Source organism: Macaca mulatta, chromosome 3, assembly GCF_049350105.2.
Source record: "Macaca mulatta isolate MMU2019108-1 chromosome 3, T2T-MMU8v2.0, whole genome shotgun sequence".
In the NCBI taxonomy this organism is placed as follows: Eukaryota; Metazoa; Chordata; class Mammalia; order Primates; family Cercopithecidae; genus Macaca; species Macaca mulatta.
The window spans coordinates 50,087,193-50,108,128 of record NC_133408.1 but is presented as its reverse complement, the minus strand read 5'-3'; the positions used below and the strand labels follow the sequence as shown (position 1 = coordinate 50,108,128).

Genomic DNA, 20,936 nt, shown 5'->3' with positions numbered 1-20,936 from the left:
CGAACTCCTGACCTCAGGTGATCCGCCCACCTCCGCCTCCCAAAGTGCTGGGATTACAGACGTGAGTCACTGCACCTGGCCAGTAAGTCTTACTCATTCTATTTTTTTGATATCCATTAATCATCCCTACCTCCCCCTCACCATGTTCTTTGTCCAAGACAATGACCTACAGCCCAGGGAGAGCAGAGAGAAAGGTCTGGGGCCTTTAGTTGTTATCATTTGTTGGGCACCTACTCTATGCCAGGCACTGTGCAAAGTGCTATAAGGGCATCACCACCATGAATCCTCTGACAATCTTGAAAGGCAGGTTGTGCTCCCATTTCACAGATGTAGAAGCTAAGGCTAGAAAAGTTGTATAGTGGTTGGGTGTAGTGGCTCACGCCTGTAATCCCAGCACTTTTGGGAGTCTAAGCTGGGCGGATCATCTGAGGTCAGGAGTTCATGACCAGCCTGGCCAACATGCTGAAACCCCATCTCTACTAAAAATACAAAAATTAGCTGGGCATGGTGGCAGGCGCCTGTAATCCCAGCTGTTTGGGTGGCTGAGGCAGGAGAATCACTTGAACCCGGGAGGTGGAGGTTGCAGTGAGCCGAGATCGCACCACTGCACTCCAGCCCAGGCGACAGAGCGAAACTCCGCCTCAAAAAATAAAAATTAAAAAAAAAAAAGAGAGAGAGAGAAAAGAAAAGTTGTATAGGTGTACACAAGTGTATAGAAGTGTTGGGTTGAAACAACTCAGAGGCCTACGGAGGGTCCCTCCATGCCCAGGGCATCTCGCTAGGAGAAGCTGGGGACCCCAGGGTGATATCTGGCTACTGGACAAAGAGGCCTCAAGTGTGACCACAACCTCTGAGCATCCCCTGCTCTCATATTTTTCTAGGTCAAGCCTCTTAGCTGAGCCACGGGGGCCAGTGATGAAAAGGAGAGCCCAAAGAGTATAGCAGTCTTGTTTTTGAATCCTGGCACCTGCCATTTCCCAGCTCTGTGAGGTTGGGCAAGTCAATTCACTTTGCCTTACCTTCTATGTCTGTGAAATGGGAATGTGACCTGCCTTTCGAGGTTGTCAGAGGATCCCTTCAGTAACAGCTGCTGGACATCTGCTATCTGCCAGACACAGGGCCAGGGCTGCATGGTCAAAGACCTCCAGGGGCAGTGTGGACACAGGCTGGAGGGAGAGACCCCAGAGGAACTGGAAGGCCAGGTAGTGGCTGTCATGGAGGAGCAGTGAGAGAGAATGACCACTGACCCCAGGAGTGGGAGCAGGGATGAGGAGTAGATAACAGCACTTTGATCCTTAGACTGAGACTGGGCTTATAGTGAGAGGAGAAGGGGAGTAGAGACGTCAGGGACTTCCATTTGAGGCCCAGACATCAGCCATCCCCTACCCCAAGCCAGCAGCAGAAAGAAGCAATGAAACTCCCCCTTGCCCCCCGACAACCCCCCCACAAGCCACTTGGCAGCCTTACTCTTGCAGAAATGGGGGTGCTTTGAGGACCGCCCAGGGCTGTATAAGGATCGGATGTCACGGAGGCCAGCAGAAAAGGCTGTGTATGTCTCAAAGCCAAAATTCTCACTCATCCCCTAAAATTCTTGAAAGAGCCACTGCAGTCTGGATGTGGGAGGGAGGCCTGCCCTGGGGATGGAGGAAGGTACAGAAGAGGGGCTCAGCCTCACCTGAGGGGCGAAGGGGTCACCTCTCCCCACCTCTGGGAACAAGTTTTCCTTTTGTCTGTTTGTTATTTGGTTAGTTGATTGAGCTGGTGCACAATGTTTTGTTGCTGCTGTTGTTTGCTTTTTGAGACGGAGTCTCTGGGTCGCCTAGGCTGGTGTGCAGTGGCATGATCTTGGCTCACTGCAACCTCTGCCTCCTGGGTTCAAGGGATTCTCCTACCTCAGCCTCCTGAGTAGCTGGGATTTACAGGCGCCCACCACCCCACCCGGCTAATTTTTGTATTTTTCGTAGAGATAGGGGTTTGCCACGTTGGCCAGGCTGGTTTTGCACTCCTGAGCTCGGGTGATCTGTCTGCCTTGGACACCCAAAGAGCTGGGATTACAGGCGAGAGCCACTGCACCCAGCCAGGCTTGTGTACAATGAACTTGAGCTTCCTCAGTACTCTGTGACCTTGGACAGGTTATTGCAAGCTGGAGTGTGTGCTTGTGACCCAGGAGTTGGGGGGAACTGGGCTGAGTGGGGGGCAGGAAAGAGGGAACCAAATTCAGGAGACCAGCCCCTTCACCCTCTCTGTGCCCCTGCAGGTATTCGGAGGAGGAGATTCGGCAGAAAGTGGGGACATTCCGGCAGATGCTGATGGAGAAGGAGGGAGTGCTCACCAGGGAGGACCGGCCTGGGGGCCACATGTGAGTGCTTACCTGTGTGCGGATGGGGGAGAGGGGGTGCAGGCTCAGGCAGCAGCTGGGTACTAGAGGGGCCTGTCCAGATGCTCCCTCAGGTGGCTTGGTCTGGTTGGGGCTCAGGTGAGGGGATGGAGAGGAAGAAGAGAAGGAGGAGGAGAGGAGGGCATGAACTCTGCCCACTGGAAATGTTGGCCTGGCCCAGGGACATCTGGACATCACCGACGCCCGACAGCCTCCTCCTACCCACCCTGGGTCCTACCTATGGCTCAGCAGTGGGAGGCGTGGGGGAGGCAGCCCAGATCTCAGCTCAGGGGATTCTGAGCTGCAAATTGGAAGACCTCAGATATGCCCTGAGCCCAACATTGTCTCTGGCTGACAAAGTGACCCCAGGCAAGCCCCAATGATTCCCTCCTATAGAAATGAAATTTGGGCAGGGTACAGTGGCTCAAGCCTGTAATCCCAGTACTTTGGGAGGCCAAGTCAGGCAGATCACTTGAGGTCAGGAGTTCGAGACCAGCCTGGCCAACATGTCAAACCCTGTCTCTACTAAAAATAGAAAAATTACCTGGGCATGGTGGTGCACGCCTGTAATCCTAGCTACTTGGGAGTCTGAGGCAGAAGAATTGCTTGAACCCAGAAGGCAGAGGTTGCAGTGAACCAAGATCCTGCCACTGTACTCCATCCTGGTCAACAGAGTGAGATTCCATCTCAAAAAATAAAACAGAATAAAATAAAATAAAATTCGGAGGCCGGGCGCGGTGGCTCAAGCCTGTAATCCCAGCACTTTGGGAGGCCGAGATGGGCGGATCATGAGGTCAGGAGATCGAGACCATCCTGGCTAACACAGTGAAACCCCGTCTCTACTAAAAAATACAAAAAACTAGCCGGGCGAGGTGGTGGGCGCCTGTAGTCCCAGCTACTCGGGAGGCTGAGGCAGGAGAATGGCATGAACCCGGGGGGCGGAACTTGCAGTGAGCTGAGTCCGGCCACTGCACTCCAGCCTGGGCGACAGAGCGAGACTCCGTCTCAAAAAAAATACAAATAAAAATAAATAAATAAATTAAATAAAATAAAATTCGGAGTAAGCACACACTCTGGGAAGTAAGAGCCCACACACCAAATCCCACTGCTACCATGACCAATGACTTGGTGGATAAAGAGGGTGTAAGGCTGGGCATGGTGGCTCACGCCTGTAATCCCAGTACTTTGGGAGGCCAAGGTGGGAGGATTGCTTGAGCTCAGGAGTTTGAGACCACCCTGAGCAACATGGTGAAACTCAGTCTCTACAAAATACGCAAAAATTAGCTGGGCATGGTGGCGCAGGCCTGTAATCCCAGCTACTCAGGAAGCTGAGGCATGAGAATCACTTGAACCTGGGAGGCGAAGGTTGCAGTGAGCTGCGCCACTGCACTCCAGCCTGGATGACAGAGCGTGACTCTGTCTAAAAAAAAAAAAAAGGTGTATGGCTTTGCTGAGGTCACACCTCTGCCTCCTGTCACAGGATAGGAGGAACACCGGTTTGCTCTGGGTCTCTGGGTGGGCCTTGGATCAAACAGGCAAGTTATAGCAAGGCAAATATTGTCTCAGATCAGAGGCGAACTGTGAACCACTCAAAACCATACAAACACTGGAGGAGGCTGCATTACGAGGGTGGGCACAGCCTGTGCCTGGGAGTGTCCAGCTATGGCTGGCCGAGCTCCATGCCTGGCAGGCACTGTGTGCTCAGGGAGTGCTGCTGAATCCACTCAGATGGGCCTTCCCCTTGTTCACCCTCAGTTGCCCCGCCCAGCACCAACATCTCATGTTTCTCTGGCTAGAAGTAAAATTAGCTGGGGTATGTGGTGCATGCCTGTAATCCCAGCTATTTGGGAGGCTGAGGCCGGAGAATCACTTGAACCCAGGAGGCAGAGGTTGCAGTGAGCCGAGACCGCCCCACTGCACTCCAGCCTGGGCGACAGAGTGAGACTCCGTCTCAAAAAATAATAATAATAAAATAATAAAAAAAAATCTTAGCCTACATGCAGGAATGGGTAAAAGTCTCTTAAACAAAAATGGAGTTAATTATATTCATTAATTTGCTGTTCTGCTATCCCAGCAGAGCTTCTGAGTGATTCTCATGTTGCAGTCATCTTTATTTATTTATTTATTTATTTATTTATTTATTTATTTATTTATTTATTTTTATTTTTGAGACAGGGTTTTGCTCTGTTGCCCAGACTGGAGTGCAGTGGCATAATCTCAGGTCACTGCAACCTCCATCTCCCGGGTTCAAACTATTCTCCTGCCTCAGCCTTTTGAGTAGCTGGGATTACAGGTGCATGCCACCACGGCCCGGCTAATTTTTGGGTTTTTTTGGAGATGGAGTTTTACTCTTATCGCTCAGGCTAGAGTGCAGTGGTGTAATCTCAGCTCACTGCAACCTCCACCCCCCGGGTTCAAGCAATTCTCCTGCCTCAGCCTCCTGAGTAGCTGGGATTACAGGTGCCCACCACCACGCCCCACTAATTTTTCTGTATTTTTAGTAGAGACGGGGTTTTGCCATGTTGGCCAGTCTGGTCTCGAACTCGTGACCCCAGGTGATCGACCCACACCAGCCTCCCAAAGTGCTGGGATTACAGGCGTGAGCCACCACGCCTGGCCTTAGTCATCGTAAAGGCTGGCAGCGCTGTAGGAACCGACAGACCTCAGTGGGAAATAGGGAAACCCTTCTTGCAGACTTTCTGTATTGCTGGATAGTGAGGGGTAAAGTGTTTCCCACCTTAGCCCACTTAATCCTCATCTCTCTGGCCAGAGTAGGAGGAAAACAGAAACAGAGGCAGGTTCCAGCCTGGGTGATGAAGCAAGACTCTATCTCATAAATAAATAAATAAGATTAATACATGTAAAGTGCTCATCGCACCTGGCGCCTGGGTCAGTAATTATCATAATATGGACTGTGTCATATTGTTGCCCCGCAGTCTGAGAAGCAAAGGAAAAAGCTCGAGACCGGATCCATCTCTGTTTCTATCATCACTACCCCCACCCAGGGCCCCTGGCAGGCCTGGCAGCCTGGCTAAGTGATGAGCAGAGAGGGCGGACCCTTTGCCTGGATTCTTTGCCCCCTTGCCACACCTGAGCCCTTTCATCTGTCAGTTGGCCATTGTGCTCCTGGCTAATGGGAAACAGGACCAGTTAATTAGTGAAAGTGCTGGTATGAGGAAGAGCCACCGGCAGTCTGCTCTGCCCATGGCGGTCAGCCCGACGCCCGTCTTCTGTGGAGCTGTGTTCCACTTCCACACGCTCTTTGTCCCTTTGTAGCAGACTCTGACTGGGTCCACTTTGATCAGTTCTGTGGGGCTCAGTTTGTTTTCACAAGGGGGTAAAACTTCCCCTGCCTACTCCCCAGACATGATCAGGAGTAAACTAGTTAGCAAACATGAATTTAAGGCTGGGTATGGTGGATCACGCCTGTAATCCCAGCAGCACTTTGGAAGGCTGAGGTGGGAGGATTGCTTGAGGCCAGGAGTTCCAGACCAGCCTGGGCAACATAGCAAGACCCCATCTCTATTAAAAATTTAAAAAAAAAAAAAAAGGTTGGGAGCTGTAGTTCATACCTGTAATCCCAGCATTTTGGGAGGCTGAGGCGGTTGGATCACTTGAGGTCAGGAGTTCGAGACCAGCCTGGCCAACATGGTGAGACCCCCGTCTTTACTAAAAATACAAAAAATTAGCTAAGTGTGGTGGCACACGCCTGTAATCCCAGCTACTCTGGAGCTGGGAGGCTGAGCCGGGAGAATTTCTTGAACCTAGGAGGTGGAGGTTGCACTGAGCCGAGATCATGCAACCACACTCCAGCCTTGGCAACAGAGCAAGGCTCTGTCTCAAAAAATAAATAAAAACAAAAATAAATGTTAAAAGAAAACATGAAAATTTAAGAGCATAAAACATTAAACAAATCTAGGACTCAGAGAGCACACACCCACAACAGTAATTATCAAGTGGGAAGGGGATGAGTGAGCCGGAAGACCTCACGTTAGCTTACATCTCCAGCAGGGAAGGTCAGCCAGCGCATTCAAGGGCTGTGTCATTTGCACATGAGTTCTCAAAGCCAGTTGCTAGATGAACTTATATAGGTGTTTGTTTGTTTGTTTTTGAGACAGAGTCTCACTCTGTCACCCAGGCTGGAGTGCAGTGGTGTGATCTCTGCTCACTGCAACCTATGCTTTCCAGGTTCAAGTGATTCTCCTGCCTCAGTCTTCCAAGTAGCTGGGATTATAGGCACGTGCCACCATGCCCGGTGAATTTTTGTATTTTCAGTAGAGACGGGGTTTAGCCATGTTGTCCAGACTGGTCTCGAACTCCTGACCTCAAGTGATGTGCCCACTTTGGCCTCCCAAAGTGGTGGGATTACAGGCGTGAGGCACCACGCCTGGCCTCATGTCATTTGATTTGTAGAAATGGGATCTTACTATGTTGCCCAGGCTGCTCTCAAACTCCCAGCCTCAAGTGATCCTCTCACCTTAGCCTCAACTTATATGCCTTACTAAACCTTGACATTATAGGGAATGTTCCTTTTCTACTTTGCACCTCAGCTTTCTCATCTGCAAAATGGAAGGGGGTGCAATTTCTGCAAATCATTGAGGAGCTATGAATGGGATTGTGAACTGTGAAGTACTCTTTAAACATTAAAGAACAGGCCAGGCACGGAGGCTCACACCTGTAATCCCTAGCACTTTGGGAGGCCAATGCAAGAGGATCACTTGAGGCCAGGAGTTCGAGACCAGCCTGGCCAACATGGTGAAACTCTACTAAAAATACAGTAGTTAGCTGTGCATGGTGGTGGGCACCTGTAATTCCAGTTACTCAGGAGGCTGAGGCAGGAGAATGGCTTGAACCCAGGAGGTGGAAGTTGTTGCAGTGAGCCAAGATCGCGCCACTGCATTCCAGCCTGGGTGACAGAGCAAGACTCCATCTCAAATAAATAAATAAATAGCATTAAAGAACATTGTTCTTGGCCAGGCACGGTGGCTCACGCCTGTAATCCCAGCACTTTGGGAGATTGAGGAGGGTGGATCACCTGAGGTTGGGAATTTGAGACCAGCCTGACCAACATGGAGAAACCTCATCTCTACTAAAAATACAAAATTAACTGGGCGTGGTGGCACATGCCTGTCATCCCAGCTACTGGGGAGGCTGAGGAAGGAGAATCGCTTGAACCTGGGAGGCGGAGGTTGCAGTGAGCCAAGATCGTGCCACTGCACTCCAGCCTGGGCAACAAGAGTGAAACTCTGTTTCAAAAACAAACAAACAAACAAACAAACAAACAAACAAACAAAAAGACATTGTTCTTAGTGATAGTATCATCTAGGAGAAGCAGGATAGGAGAGTCTAGGATTCTAACCCTGGGAGATCCCACACAGCACAAAGCCAGTAAAGGAAGCCTCAGCCCAGGTCCATGTTTATCCCTGGGACTCTCGGGACAGGCTGTATCAGAAGTGTCCAAGACCTTGTGTCTGCTCCTCTACTCTGTGCTCATCTTTTTTTTTTTTTTTTTTTTGAGATGGAGTCTCACTGTCACCCAGGCTGGAGTGCAGTGATGCAATCACAGCTCATTGCTGCCTTGAACTCCTGGGCTCAAGTAGTCAACCCTCCAGGACTACAGGCATGCACCACCACATCCAGTTAATCTACATGTTTTTTTGTGCAGACAAGGGTCTTGTTTTCTTGCCCGGGCTAGTTTTAAACTCCTGGTCTCAAGCAATACTCCCACTTAAGCCTCCCAAGTTGCTGGGATGACAGGTGTGGGCCACTGTGCCTGGCTAAACTGGACTATTTTGAGATGGAGTTTCACTCTTGTTGCCCAGGCTGGAGTGCAATGGCACGATCTTGGCTCACTGCAACCTCTGCCTCCCAGGTTCAAGCGATTTTCCTGCCTCAGCCTCCCAAGTAGCTGGGATTACAGGTTTCTCCCATCATGCCTGGCTAATTTTGTATTTTTAGTAGAGATGGGGTTTCACCATGTTGGTAAGGCTGATCTCGAACTCCTCACTTCAAGTGATCCAGTTGCTTCAGCCTCCCAAAGTGCTGGGATTACAGGCACGAGCCACCGCACCCAGCCTGGGCTATTTTATTTTGTAAATAATCTTCCTCATTTTTGTGTCAGTGTTAACTGAAGCTCCCTGCTCCTACCAGCTCACCCACACAATATTCAATGTGCCCTTAAGTTTTGCTAAAGGCTATGTTTTATGTGTCAGGCACTTTTGTGGCTCAAGACCTGTGTAGGGGTAATGGGCCCTGGAAGGATGGGGTTTCATGAGATGAGGGCGTTGGGAATTTTAGGGACGAGCATAGGAGGGAGGACGCCACCGGCCTCAGGAAGAGGAGCATGGAGAAGAAAAGAGAAGTTTAAACAAAGGAATGTGGGGGTGTTCAGCTCTGCACAAGCCAAGGGATGACATGAGCCTCTCCTCTGTCACCCCAGAAAAACCTCGCTATGCGCTGTGTGACATCAAGGCATCACACAGCTTGGGAATTGGGACTTGTTTGGGAATTGAATGAAGTTCTTGAGAATGCCCTCAAGGCTAGTTAACCCTGTCATATTTGGGTAATATTATTTTTTCTTTTCTCTCTTTTTTCTTTTTTTTTTTTTTTTTTTGAGATGGAGTCTCGCTCTTTCACCCAGGCTGGAGTGCAGTGGCGCGATCTTGGCTCACCTCAACCTCCGCCTCCTGGATTCAAGCGATTCTCCTGCCTCAGCCTCTCGAGTAGCTGGGATTACAGGCATGCACCACCATGCCTGGCTAATTTTGTATTTTTAGTAGAGACAGGGTTTCTCCATGTTGGTCAGGCTGTTCTCGAACTCCCGACCTCGGGTGATCCGCCCGCCTTGGCCTCCCAAAGTGCTGGGATTACAGGCATGAGCCACCACGCCCAGCTATTTTTTTCTTAAAGATGGGGTCTCGCTGTGTCACCCAGGCTGGACCGCAGTGACATCATCATAGCTCACTGCAGCCTCAAACTCCTGGGCTCAAGCCATGCTCTGGCCCCAGCCTCCCAGGTAGCTGGGACTCTACAGGTGCATGCCACTGTGCCCTGCTTTTTTTTTTTTTTTTGTAAAGACAGGAGTCTCACTATGTTGCCCAGGCTGGTCTCAAATTCCTGGCCTCAAGAGATCCTCCCACCTTGGCCTCCCGATGTATTGGGATTACAGGCATGAGCCATCACACCCCGCCTGGTTACATTTTTTAAAATACAAAATCAGGCTTCAAAGAGTCACTTAGTGGGTTCCCTAAAAATGTGTCTTTCACCCTGTAGCTGTGGCCTGCCTCCCTTCCCTCTGTCTCATTTTCCGTGTTGCAGCGTCTTTTCTCCCCCGAAGAGGTGTTGGTGTGTAAGTAGCAGCAGAGGCCCCTCTGTTTAATAGTAGCTACCCCTTCCGGGATGACAGTCACAGGCCAGGCCTCATAAACAGCATCTTACTTAATCCTCTCCTCAAAGCTGGTCTGTTCTTTTCCTCAATGTATAGGTATGACTGAGAGCTTAGTCATGCCTGGATTCAAACTCTGTGAATCTGTTACAGGAAAGGGGTTTGATCTAAACCCCAAGAGAGGGTTCTTGAATCTCACTCAAGAAACAATTCAGGGGGAGTCCACAGTGCAAAGCAAAAGCAGGTTTATTAAGAGAGTAAAGGAGGGCTGGGCGCGGTGGCTCACGCCTGTAATCCCAGCACTTTGGGAGGCTGAGGCAGGTGGATCACAAGGTCAGGAGATCGAGACCATCCTGGCTAACATGGTGAAACCCCGTCTCTACTAAAAATACAAAAAATTAGTTGGGCGTGGTGGCGGGCTCCTGTAGTCCCAGCTACTTGGAGGCCAAGGCAGGAGAATGGCAGAAACCCAGGAGGCAGAGCTTGCAGTCAGCCGATTGTGCCACCGCACTCCAGCCTGGGCGACAGAGCGAGACTCCGTCTCACAAAAAAAAAAAAAAAAAAGAGAGAGAGTAAAAGAGTAAAGGAATAAAAGAATGGCTACTCAGGCAGGGCATGGTGGCTCATGTCTATAATCCCAACACTTTGGGAGGCCGAGGCGGGTGAATCACCTGAGGTCAGGAGTTCGAGACCAGCCTGGCCAACATGGTGAAACCCCGTCTCTACTAAAAATACAAAAAATTAGCCGGGCGTGGTGGCAGGTGCCTATAATCCCAGCTACTCGAGAGAATGAGGCAGGAGAATTGCTTGAACCCTGGAGGTGGAGGTTGCAGTGAGCCGAGATCACACCACTGCACTCCAGCCTGGGCGACAAGAGCAAGACTCTGTTTCCAAAAAAAAAGAATGGCTACTCCATAGACAGAGTATGGAGTACTCAGTACCAAGGGCTGCCGGTTGCCCATTTATAGGGTTATTTCTTGATGATATGGTAAACAAGGGGTGGATTATTCATGCCTCCCTTTCTAGACTATATAGGGTAACTTCCTGATGTTGCCATGTCACTCTCGTCACCGTCTTGCTTTTGGTGGGTCTTGGCTGGCTTTTTTTTTTTTTTTTTTTTTTTCCAGTTTCATGCTTTTTGCCCAGGCTAGAGTGCAATGAAACAATCTCGTCTCACTGCAACCTCTGCCTCCTGGGTTCAAGCAATTCTCTTGCCTCAGCCTCCCGAGTAGCTGGGATTACAGGCGTGCACCACCACACCTGGCTAATTTTTGTGTTTTTAGTAGAGACGGGGTTTCTCCATGTTGGTCAGGCTGGTCTCGAACTCCCGACCTCTGGTGATCTGCCTGCCTCAGCCTCCCAAAGTTCTGGGATTACAGGCATGAGCTACCCGCTAGGCCCTTGGCCATCTTCTTTACTGCAACCTGTTTTATTAGCAAGGTCTTTATGACCTGTATCTTGTGCTGACCTCCTATCTCATCCTGTGATTTAGAATGCCTAACCTCCTGGGAATGTAGCCCAGTAGGTCTCAGCCTCATTTTATACTGCCCTTATTCAAGATGGAGTTTCTCTGGTTCACATGCCTCTGACAAATCCAAAACTCATGTCCTTAATGTGCTGCCGATCCAAGCCCTCACCTCTATTGCTGTGGGGGGCGGGGGGAAGGAGTGAGCCAGGTGAATAGCACTTAGGAGTAAGGGGAGCTCTGCTGAAACCAGGGCTAAGCCTCCATCTTGGTGGGGGAGGGCACTGTCTGAGCCAGCTTGGATAAAAAATGGAAGGTGGGGGCCACCTCCCTGGAGACAGGCCTCTGGAGGGTCACTTCCAGGCTTGTTCAAAAAAAAAAAAAAAGACCAGGCATGGTGGCTCACACCTGTAATCCTAGCACTTTGGGAGGCCAAGGCAAGAGAATTTCTTGAGCAATCCTCCTGACTTGAGGCCAGGAGGTCAAGACCAGCCTGGGCAACATAGTGAGACCCCATCTCTATTAATATATATATATATATATTTTTTAATTAGTTGGGAGTGGTGGTGTGCTCCTGTAGTCCCAGCCTCCCTGGAGGCTGGAGTGGGAGGATCACTTGAGGCCAGGAGTTCAAGGCTGCAGTGAGCTGTGATCGCACCACTGCACTCCAGCCTCGGCGACAGGGAGAGACTCTGTCTCAAAAAACAAACTAAATAAAAAAATAAAAAAATAAAGAAACTGCACAGCACCTATGACCTCAGCAAATTCTCCCAGCAGCCCTGGAATTGAGTTATCACTCTCACCTTCGAGAATAGGCTCACAGGGGGACATGGCAGGCCCCAGGTCACAAGGCGACTCAGGACAGTGCAGGATGAGCCCTTGTCTGGAGCTTCAAAGCTCAGGCTCCTGCCTGGAGCCCAGCTACTTCTAGAAAAAAAGAAGCGCTCTGAGAATAGACTGTACGGAGCCAACATCTGTGGCAGAGGCTGGCTGGGGCTCCAGGAGCAGGGACAGGAGGCGTCTGGTCCCTGCTGAGCTAAAAGGAGAGTTCTGTAAGATGGATAGGGAGTATCGGAGGCCCCCACCCTCTGCCACCAGGCTTGATTGATGAGCACAGTCCTGCTGCCGGAGATGAGCAGCGGGGCCCCCTGGAGGTTGCAGAGGGGAGGGCGAGGAGAGGCTATGAATATTTCAGCGACAGAGGCCTGGCTGGAGGAAAGGAGGGGAAGAGGGGCACGGAGGCACTCAGCCAGCGGGAGGGGCCTCAGGGACAGAACACCCAGGTGAGGGAAGACCCACATCATTGAGACGGGGCTCGGGGAGGGCGGAGCTAGGCCAGGAAGAAGGGACTCTGAGAAATTTAGAGTTCGCCGTGCGCGGTGGCTCATGCCTGTAACAGCACTTTGGGAGGCCGAGGCTGGCAGATTACCTGAGGTCGGGAGTTCCATACCAGCCTGACCAACATGGAGAAACCCCGTCTCTACTCAAAATACAAAAATTAGCGGGCTCCTGTAATCCCAGCTACTCCAGAGGCTGAGGCAGGAGAATCACTTGAACCCAGGAGGCGGAGGTTGCAGAGAGGTGAGATTGCAGGAGGTTGCAGGAGGCAGAGGTTGCAGTGAGGCGAGATCGGGCCCCTGCACTCCAGCCAGGACAACAGAGTGAGACTCTGAAAAAAAAAAAAAAGAAAGAAAGAAAAGAAAAGAGAAATTAGGGTTCAGTGAGAGAAAGGAGGGATGGGGATGGGGTTCCCAGAATAGGACAGTAGGGTTAGGGGCACAGGGATCAAATGGGAGGTTCACTGAGGGGAAGGGTCAATGAATGGGGCTGGGATACGGAGGGGATTCAGTGAGGAAAAGTAGCCTCATATAAGGAGTAGGCACACACACACACACCCCACCTACGACTGCAGGGTGGCTCATGACTGGAATCCCAGCACTTTGAGAGATCAAAGGGAGGATCGCTTGAGGCCAGGAGTTCGAAACCAGCCCAAGAGTTCGAAACCAGCCTGGCCAACGTAGTGAGACCCTGTCTCTGCAAAATTTTTCAAATGAGCCAGGGTGGGGGTCCACGCCTGTAGTCCCAGCTACTCAAGAGGCTGAAGAGAGAGGATCGCTTGGGCCCAGGAGTTCAAGGCTGCAGTGAGCTATGATCCCACCACTGCAACCCAGCCTGAGCAACAGAGCAAAACCCTATCTCCAAAATTAAAAAAAAAAAAAAAAAAAAAAAAAGAGGAGGGGGCTTACTGAGATGGTGGGAACATCGAAGGGGTGCAGGCTAAATAAGGGGCTCGGTTACCCTCTTTCTTTTTTGCAAAAGATTGTACCGTGAGGTCGGGGACCTGTAGGGGATGTGCCCCGTTGGGTTCCCCAAATCTCTGCCTAGCCCTGTAAGGGCAGGGGCCGCAGGTGCCCCTCGCCCCTCCTCCAGCTGGGTAGCAGCCCGCAGACTTGGGGGGCTAAGTCAGGCCCCCCGCGCCAGGAAAAGGGGCGGAGAAAAGCCGTCCCGAGACAGGTGGTGAGCGTCCCTGTCGCCGGCAGTGTGGCGGAGACCCCGCGACTGACCGAGGGCGCTGAGCCGGGCCTGGAGTACGCGCCCTTTGACGACGACGACGGCCCGGTGGACTGTGACTGTCCCGCCGCCTGCTACCGCGGCCACCGCGGGTACAGGTCAGCGGCCGCCGCGGCGGGGGTGGGGGGCGCGCGGGGCTGCCCCCCCTCACCGCCCCCACCCCCGCCCCTTCTCCCCCAGGACCAAGCACTGGTCTAGCAGCTCGGCATCGCCCCCTCCCAAGAAAAAGAAGAAAAAGAAAGGCAGCCACCGGAGAAGCCGGTGAGAGCCGCGCCTGGCCGGAGCGGGAAGGGAGGAGGTGGGGTCTCTCCCCAGGTGCCAGTCCCTGGCCCACAGGGGACCCCCAACCATGCCGCATTTGTGAGCCCCGCCCCTCTCTGAGCCCGTCCCTCGCCCTCACCATGCGGCCCCTCGACTAAGTGTCCTCCAGGTAACTGAACCCATCCCAGGCCTCAAGCTCCTCTCCTCGCTAGGCCCTGCCCCTCAACGAGCCCCTCCCCTTCCCTAGGTCCCGCCCCTCAAGGAGCCCCTCCCCTTCTCTGGGGCCCGCCCCTCACCGAGCCCCTCGCCTTCTCTAGGACCCGCCCCTCATCGAGCGCCTCTCCCCACTAGGCCCCACCCCTCATCGACCCCTCCCCTTATCTGGGATCCGCCCCTCACTGAGCCCTTCTCTAGCACCTGCCTCTCACTGAATCTCCCAGAGCCAGACTCACTGACCCGGCCCATATGTTACCAGCACCTGCTCCCATTCCCCCTCTGCCCTCCCCCAGGGGTCCCGTGCCCACCAACACCAGTGCGAGTGGTCCTGGGGAGGAGGGGCCTCATCTGCCATCCCCCAATCTCTCTGTCCACCCTCCCCTGTCCTGTGTGAGACCATGGCAAGTGTCTGGGACCCCAACTAACCCCATCCATCCGTCTGTCCTTTCTTCCTGGCATCTGCCCTCAGCAAAAAGAGGAGACTGGAGTCCGAGTGCAGGTCAGTGGGGACACAGCTGGCTGGGCCCAGGGCAGGGGATGTCTGTGGGTGGGAGAGATTCCAAGGCCATTCCCCACATGCCGGAGGCCTGGACCCTCAGGGCCTGCATGGACACCGCCAGGGTGCAAGCTTTGCCCCTACAGAGGCCATGAGTCCCACCACTGGAGCCTCTGACCTCTGGGTTTGAAACTATCTTTGCCTACAATGCCAGGGGTGGGCTGGAAGGGTGACTTGGGGACAACATAGGCAGCGCCATCAACTACCCTGAGGGACCTTGGCGACGCTTGGGGCCTCGGGTCACTCTGTACAAGGGACCTTGGGCTTCATGGCCTGGAATTCCCTTTCCAGCTTCAATGTCCCAAGCACCCAAGCCTCTCCAGCCATTTCCAGCCCCCCACCCCCCACCCCAGCTCACTAGAGCCCACCTCCCTGTGTCCACAGCTGTGGGAGCTCCTCACCCCTCCGAAAGAAGAAGAAGAGTGTGAAGAAGCATCGCCGAGACAGGTACCCTTGCTGCCCCCACCCTGGGGCCTCCTCTTCCTCCCGTGGGGCCCAGGGCCAGGGCTGTGGTCCTTCATAGGTCTCCCTGGGCCACCCCAGGCAGGCTCAAGAGAACTTCTTTATTGCCCTACAGGTCAGATTCTGGGTCTCGGAGGAAGAGACGGCACAGGTGAGCGGTGCTTTGCAGAGGACACGGTCAGTGGTCCCTTAAGGGACCAAAGCCCAAATGACGCAATGATGGGAGGCAGTTTTGAGGGTCCCACCTGGCTCCGTCCTTCAGCTCCAGGATTCCTTCCCAGAGCCAGGCTGGGAGGACTGGGCAGTGGAGGAGGAACAGGAAAACCAACTGTTTGCAACCCTCACCTGCCCCATGCATCAGCCATGACGTGGGGACCCCAAGAATTTCTAGACAACATGGCAGGTCCAATGCCCAAGGGGTGTGTCTGTCTGTAGAGGTGCCGGTTAGACAAGCAGAAACACCAAGACCCCGAATTTGCAGGGAAAGAGCTCGCCAGGCAGGAGGACCTCCATCGTGAGCTGGGAAGGCTCCATGGATAGGAGGCGGGGTTGGGGAGCTGTGGCTAGAGGTAGAGTTTCTCGGGGACAGATGCTAGCCTCCCAACAGGTTTGACTGCCAGGTTATGGAGCATCCTCCACCCAGAAGGGCTGGGGGCTAGCGTGGGGGAGCTCTGAGCAGGGCAGTGGCTTGTTCAGGGTGGACTGGGGGAGGGAAGAGGAAGTGAAAGACAAGATTCCAGGCAGAGGCAGAGTGATGCAGGAGAAGAGGGTTGCTGAGAAAGCAGAAAACAGCCTGAGCCAGGCACGGTGGCTCATGCCTGTAATCCCAGCACTTTGGGAGGCTGAGGCGAGCGGATAGCTTGAGGCCAGGAGTTTGAGACTAGCCTGGTCAACATGGTTAAATCCTGTCTCTACTAAAAATACAAAAATTAGCTGGGTGTGGTGGCGAGCTCCTGTAATCCCAGCTACTCGGGAAGCTGAGGCACGACAATCGCTTGAACCGGGGTGGCGGAGGTTGCAGTGAGCCAAGAGGTTGCAGTGGAGTGCATGGCACTCCAGCCTGGATGACAGAGCGAGACTCTGTCTCAGGAAAAAAAAAAAGACTGGGCGCAGTGGCTCATGCCTGTAATCCCGGCACTTTGGGAGGCCGAGGTGGGTGGATCATTTGAGGTCAGGACTTTGAGACCAGCTTGGCCAACATAGTCCGTCTCTACTGAAAATACAAAAATTATCCAGGCATGGTGATGGGCGCCTGTAATCCCAGCTACTTGGGAGGCTGAGGCAGGAGAATCGCTTGAACCCAGGAGGAGGAAATTACAGGGAGCTGAGATGGCACCACTGCACTCCAGTCTGGGCGACAGAGCAAGACTCTGTCTCAAAAAAAAAAAAAAAGAAAAGAAAAGAAAAGGAAGGGAAGGGAAAAGGGAGAGGAGAGGAGAGGAGAAGAGAGGAGAGGAGAGGAGAGGAGAGGAGAGGAGAGGAGAGGAGAGGAGAGGAGAGGAGAGGTCAGGTCGGAAGGAAGTTGTTGGGCAGTCACATTCCAGGGGTGGCATCAGAGCCAGACTCCCTCCCAGCAGCCCAGAGGAAGGGCAGAGTCCGGAGTTCCTTCCTTGCAGTGGGAATTTGCCAAGTAGGGAGAAGCCTACATAAACACCTAATCCTGCCCCTCCAATGTCCCCAATTTTTCATCTTCCCCTGGCCTCCCAGCATCTATGGATCAGTGTGAGTCCCTACTGCCCCCCAGTGGCCACCATTAGCTTACACACACCCTGTGGCCAGCTCCCATCCTTCCTGGACAGGTCCTAAAAGTTAACTAGGAATAGACCAGCTTCCAATGGGGAGACTGAAGCCCAAAGCAGCCTCCAGCACCCAAATCCTTAGCCTCCGGGCCTGCCCTGCACTCACTCTGCTCCTGCGGGAAGCACATTTCTGTGGTTCTTAGCATGGCTTTGTTTTGGGGTCAGAAGCACTGAAGGGATCTGGTGGCACCAGGAAGGATGGGGCTGAGGACTGGGGCTGGGTGAGACCTTTGAGGGCTAACCAGAAGCTTCTCAGGCTTTTCATCAAAGTTAGAGGTTGCTGGGTTGGGGGACTTGCCCCAGAGGGCTGGATGGGATGTGACGGAAAGCTGTGGGAGTTGGGAGGGGGCAGCCCTGGAGATGGATCCAGAGCTGTCATTCAAAAACAGGGAGATTGGCCAGGCACGGTGGCTCACACCTGTCATCCCAGCACTTTGGAGGGCTGAGGCGGGTGGATCACTTGAGGAGTTTGAGACCAGCCTGGCCAACATGGTGAAATCCTGTTTCTACTAAAACAAACAAACACAAAATAGTCAGATATGGTGGCAGGCAACTGTAATCCCAGCTACTTGGGAGGCTGAGGCATGAGAATTGCTTGAAACTGTGAGGTGAAGGTTGTGGTGAGCTGAAATTGTGCCACTGCACACCAGCCTGGGCAACAGAGTGGGACTCCATCTCAAGACTAAAAAAAAAAAAAAGCAGGGACATCATGCCCTTGGGAAAGCATTTCTTTCCTAAACCCCTGGTGAGCTGGCCTAGGGCTGGGCCAGTATAGGAGCACACGGAGGAAGGGGGCTCAGGAGGCATGACTATCAGGCCATATCCCAATACTCAAGGAAATGAGTATTGAGCATGTCCCAAGTCCAATACCAGAGCAAATCACCATCTCTACCTGGCCCAGACCTGAGGCTTGAGGTTGCTACACCTACAAACAGCAAACCCCGCCTTTTTTTTGTTGGTTTTTTTTTTTTCCAAGATGGAGTTTTGCTCTTGTTGCCCAGGCTGGAGTGCAAAGGTGCGATCTCGGCCTCTGCAACCTCTGAAGGGATCTGGTGGCTCCATCTCCCAGGTTCAAGTGATTCTCCTGCCTCAGCCTCCCGGGTAGCTGGGATTACAGGCATGCACCACCATGCCTGGCTAATTTTGTACTTTTAGTAGAGACAGGGTTTCTCCATGTTGGTCAGGCTGGTCTTGAACTCCTGACCTCAAGTGATCCACCGGCCTCAGCCTCCCAAAGTGCTGAGATTACAGGCATGAGCCACTGCGCCCGGCTACAGCACCCCCCTTTATCTGGGCCAGCCACATTTCTGTGGCCCTCCCAGACCGGGCAGCAGTTGTGGCCCAGGGAGGAGGTGTTCACGGGCCAGGACTTCCAGGAGGAGGAAGGACCGAGCCTTGGCCAAGTGAAAGGGACAAAGCAGGGGAGTAGTATGGAAAAGTCCCCGCCAGCCAGGGGGCTCAGGCCCTAGAGTGGAACAAATCTCAGATCCACACCTGTGCATACCCAGGCTCCAGGGCATGAAGGCCACACCCTCCCTGGGTCACACCGTCACTGTGATCTCTGCTCTCTGCAGATCTCGAAGCTCCAAGAGCAAAAGAAAAGAGAAGAACAAAGAGAGGAAGAGGTAAACGCCCTCCCTACTTTCCAGCACCCCCCTATTCGTTCTCCCTCCCGCCCTAGCAAACTAGGCCTTTTAGAATCACAGAATCAGCCATTAAAGGTAGCTCATTTTGCCCAGATGGAAAAATTACCATCTAGAGAGAAAGCCAAGGGCTCTCACTCAGTCAGAGCTGGAATCGAAACCCAGGCTTCCTGCCTTCCAATCCAGGGTCCTTCCAAGCCCAGTCCTCGTGACTCCTCCACCCTCCTTCCTCCTACCCCGCAAGTCCCAGGATCACCTGGTGAGGGCTGAGGGGGGTCTTGGGAGGCTGAGGTTGTCTAGAGAAAAGGGGGCCTTTTCCTAATTCTCACAGATGACCCATATGGACCAGATAGGTTCTGCGGCCAGCACGAACACTGCTGATGTACCTTTTATAGGACACTTTAGGGGACTGATGAACACTGGCTTTCAGTAGCGTTCCACTGGGATCCTGGTGGGAGGTTGGGCAACTTGGGGGCTGTGAGGGGGAATAGGGGGCAGAAGTGAGGTACAGGCTGATTTCCCTCATCCACGCCAGGCCTCACACAGAGTCCCCAGGCCGGAGGTCTCATCGCCATAGCAGTGGCAGCTCCCACAGCCCCTCCCTCTCCTCCCACTACAGTGATTCCAGATCTCCCAGCAGGTAGGCCTGGGCCTCTGGGAGGCTTTCTCCTGATGGGGTTTAAGGGTTGCAGATTAAACACCCTCCAAGGGCTGGGGAGCAGGGCTGGTGGACAGAATGTCAATTCATCAGTGGGTAGAAATTTATCAGGGGTGGCCAGGTGTGGTGGCTCACAGCTGTAATGTCAGCACTTTGGAAGGTCAAGGCAGAAGGATCGCCTGAGGCCAGGAGTTCGAGACCAGCCTGGGCAATATATTGAATTAAATTAAAAGTAATAATAATTGCATATATTATATAATTTATATATATATATATATATTTTTTATATATACAAGTATTGCTCTGTTGCCTAGGCTGGAGAGCAGTGGTGCAATCTTGGCTCACTGCAACCTCCGCCTCCTGGATTCAAGCAATTCTCCAGCCTCAGCCACCTGAGTAGCTGGGATTACAGGCGTGCACCACCATGCCTGACTAATTTTTGTATTTTTAGTGGAGATGGGGTTTCGCCATTTCGGCCAGCCTGGTCTCGAATTCCTGACCTCAAGCGATCTGCCTGCCTCAGCCTCCCAAAGTGCTGAGATTACAGGCGTGAGCCACCAAGCCCAGCCTAATAATAATTTTAAAAAAGAGAGGCCGGGCGCGGTGGCTCAAGCCTGTAATCCCAGCACTTTGGGAGGCCGAGACGGGCGGATCACGAGGTCAGGAGATCGAGACCATCCTGGCTAACATGGTGAAACCCCATCTCTACTAAAAAATACAAAAAAAAAAAACCAGCCGGGCGAGGTGGCGGGCGCCTGTAGTCCCAGCTACTCGGGAGGCTGAGGCAGGAGAATGGCGTAAACCCGGGAGGCGGAGCTTGCAGTGAGCTGAGATCCGGCCACTGCACTCCAGCCTGGGAGACAGAGCGAAACTCCGCCTCAAAAAAAAAAAAAAGAGAAATATGCCAGGGGAGTGATAACTTGAGGAAGAGCTGCCCTAAGGCCCCTAAGCCTCCGCCTGAATTGGAAATCGAGGCACAGCCTGACTGGCTCACCCTGAACAAGTCCTCTCTAAGTGGAAAGGTTCTCAGCATGGTGAAATGGCAGGTGGGGAGCTGCCCTCTTCCCTCCCGCCCTAGCACACTAGGCCTTTTAGAATCACGGCATCAGGCCATTAAAGGTAGCTCATTTTGCCCAGATGGAAAAAATGCGGGGGAGAGGGGAAAGTGGAGGCGCAACTGCTTGCAAAGCGAGTGTCCCACGCCGGCTCCCCCATTCTCCCTGGCGCCCAACCCCAGGCTGAGCCCCAAGCACCGAGACGAAGGGCGAAAGACGGGCAGCCAGCGGTCCAGCGGAAGCCGGTCGCCTTCCCCGTCGGGCGGCAGCGGATGGGGGTCGCCCCAGCGGAACGGCGGCAGCGGGCAGCGGAGCGGAGCGCACGGGGGCCGCCCCGGCTCGGCGCACAGCCCGGCCGATGTACGTACACTTCGCTTTGCGGAGGGTTCCCGCGCCGCGGGCTGCGCCGTGCGGGGTCGGGCGGGTCGCCAGAGGGGCAGGGGGCGATAAGTGTGGCATGGGGGCGGGGGCGGCCGCTTCCTCCCTCCT

At 53.2% G+C, this 20,936-nt stretch overlaps 1 protein-coding gene across 1 annotated transcript in view; it reads left to right on the top strand.

Moving 5' to 3' along the window:
• Nucleotides 1–20,936, top strand: part of SRRM3 (serine/arginine repetitive matrix 3) — an 85,675-nt gene that overhangs the window by 44,614 nt on the left and 20,125 nt on the right. Inside the window, exons 3-11 of the mRNA XM_015133287.3 lie at nt 2,258–2,359; nt 13,767–13,895; nt 13,978–14,058; nt 14,744–14,773; nt 15,215–15,277; nt 15,408–15,443; nt 18,666–18,716; nt 19,270–19,374; nt 20,630–20,807. Of these exons, the coding sequence (XP_014988773.2) occupies nt 2,258–2,359; nt 13,767–13,895; nt 13,978–14,058; nt 14,744–14,773; nt 15,215–15,277; nt 15,408–15,443; nt 18,666–18,716; nt 19,270–19,374; nt 20,630–20,807 (775 nt within the window). The remainder of the gene's footprint in view (nt 1–2,257; nt 2,360–13,766; nt 13,896–13,977; nt 14,059–14,743; nt 14,774–15,214; nt 15,278–15,407; nt 15,444–18,665; nt 18,717–19,269; nt 19,375–20,629; nt 20,808–20,936) is intronic.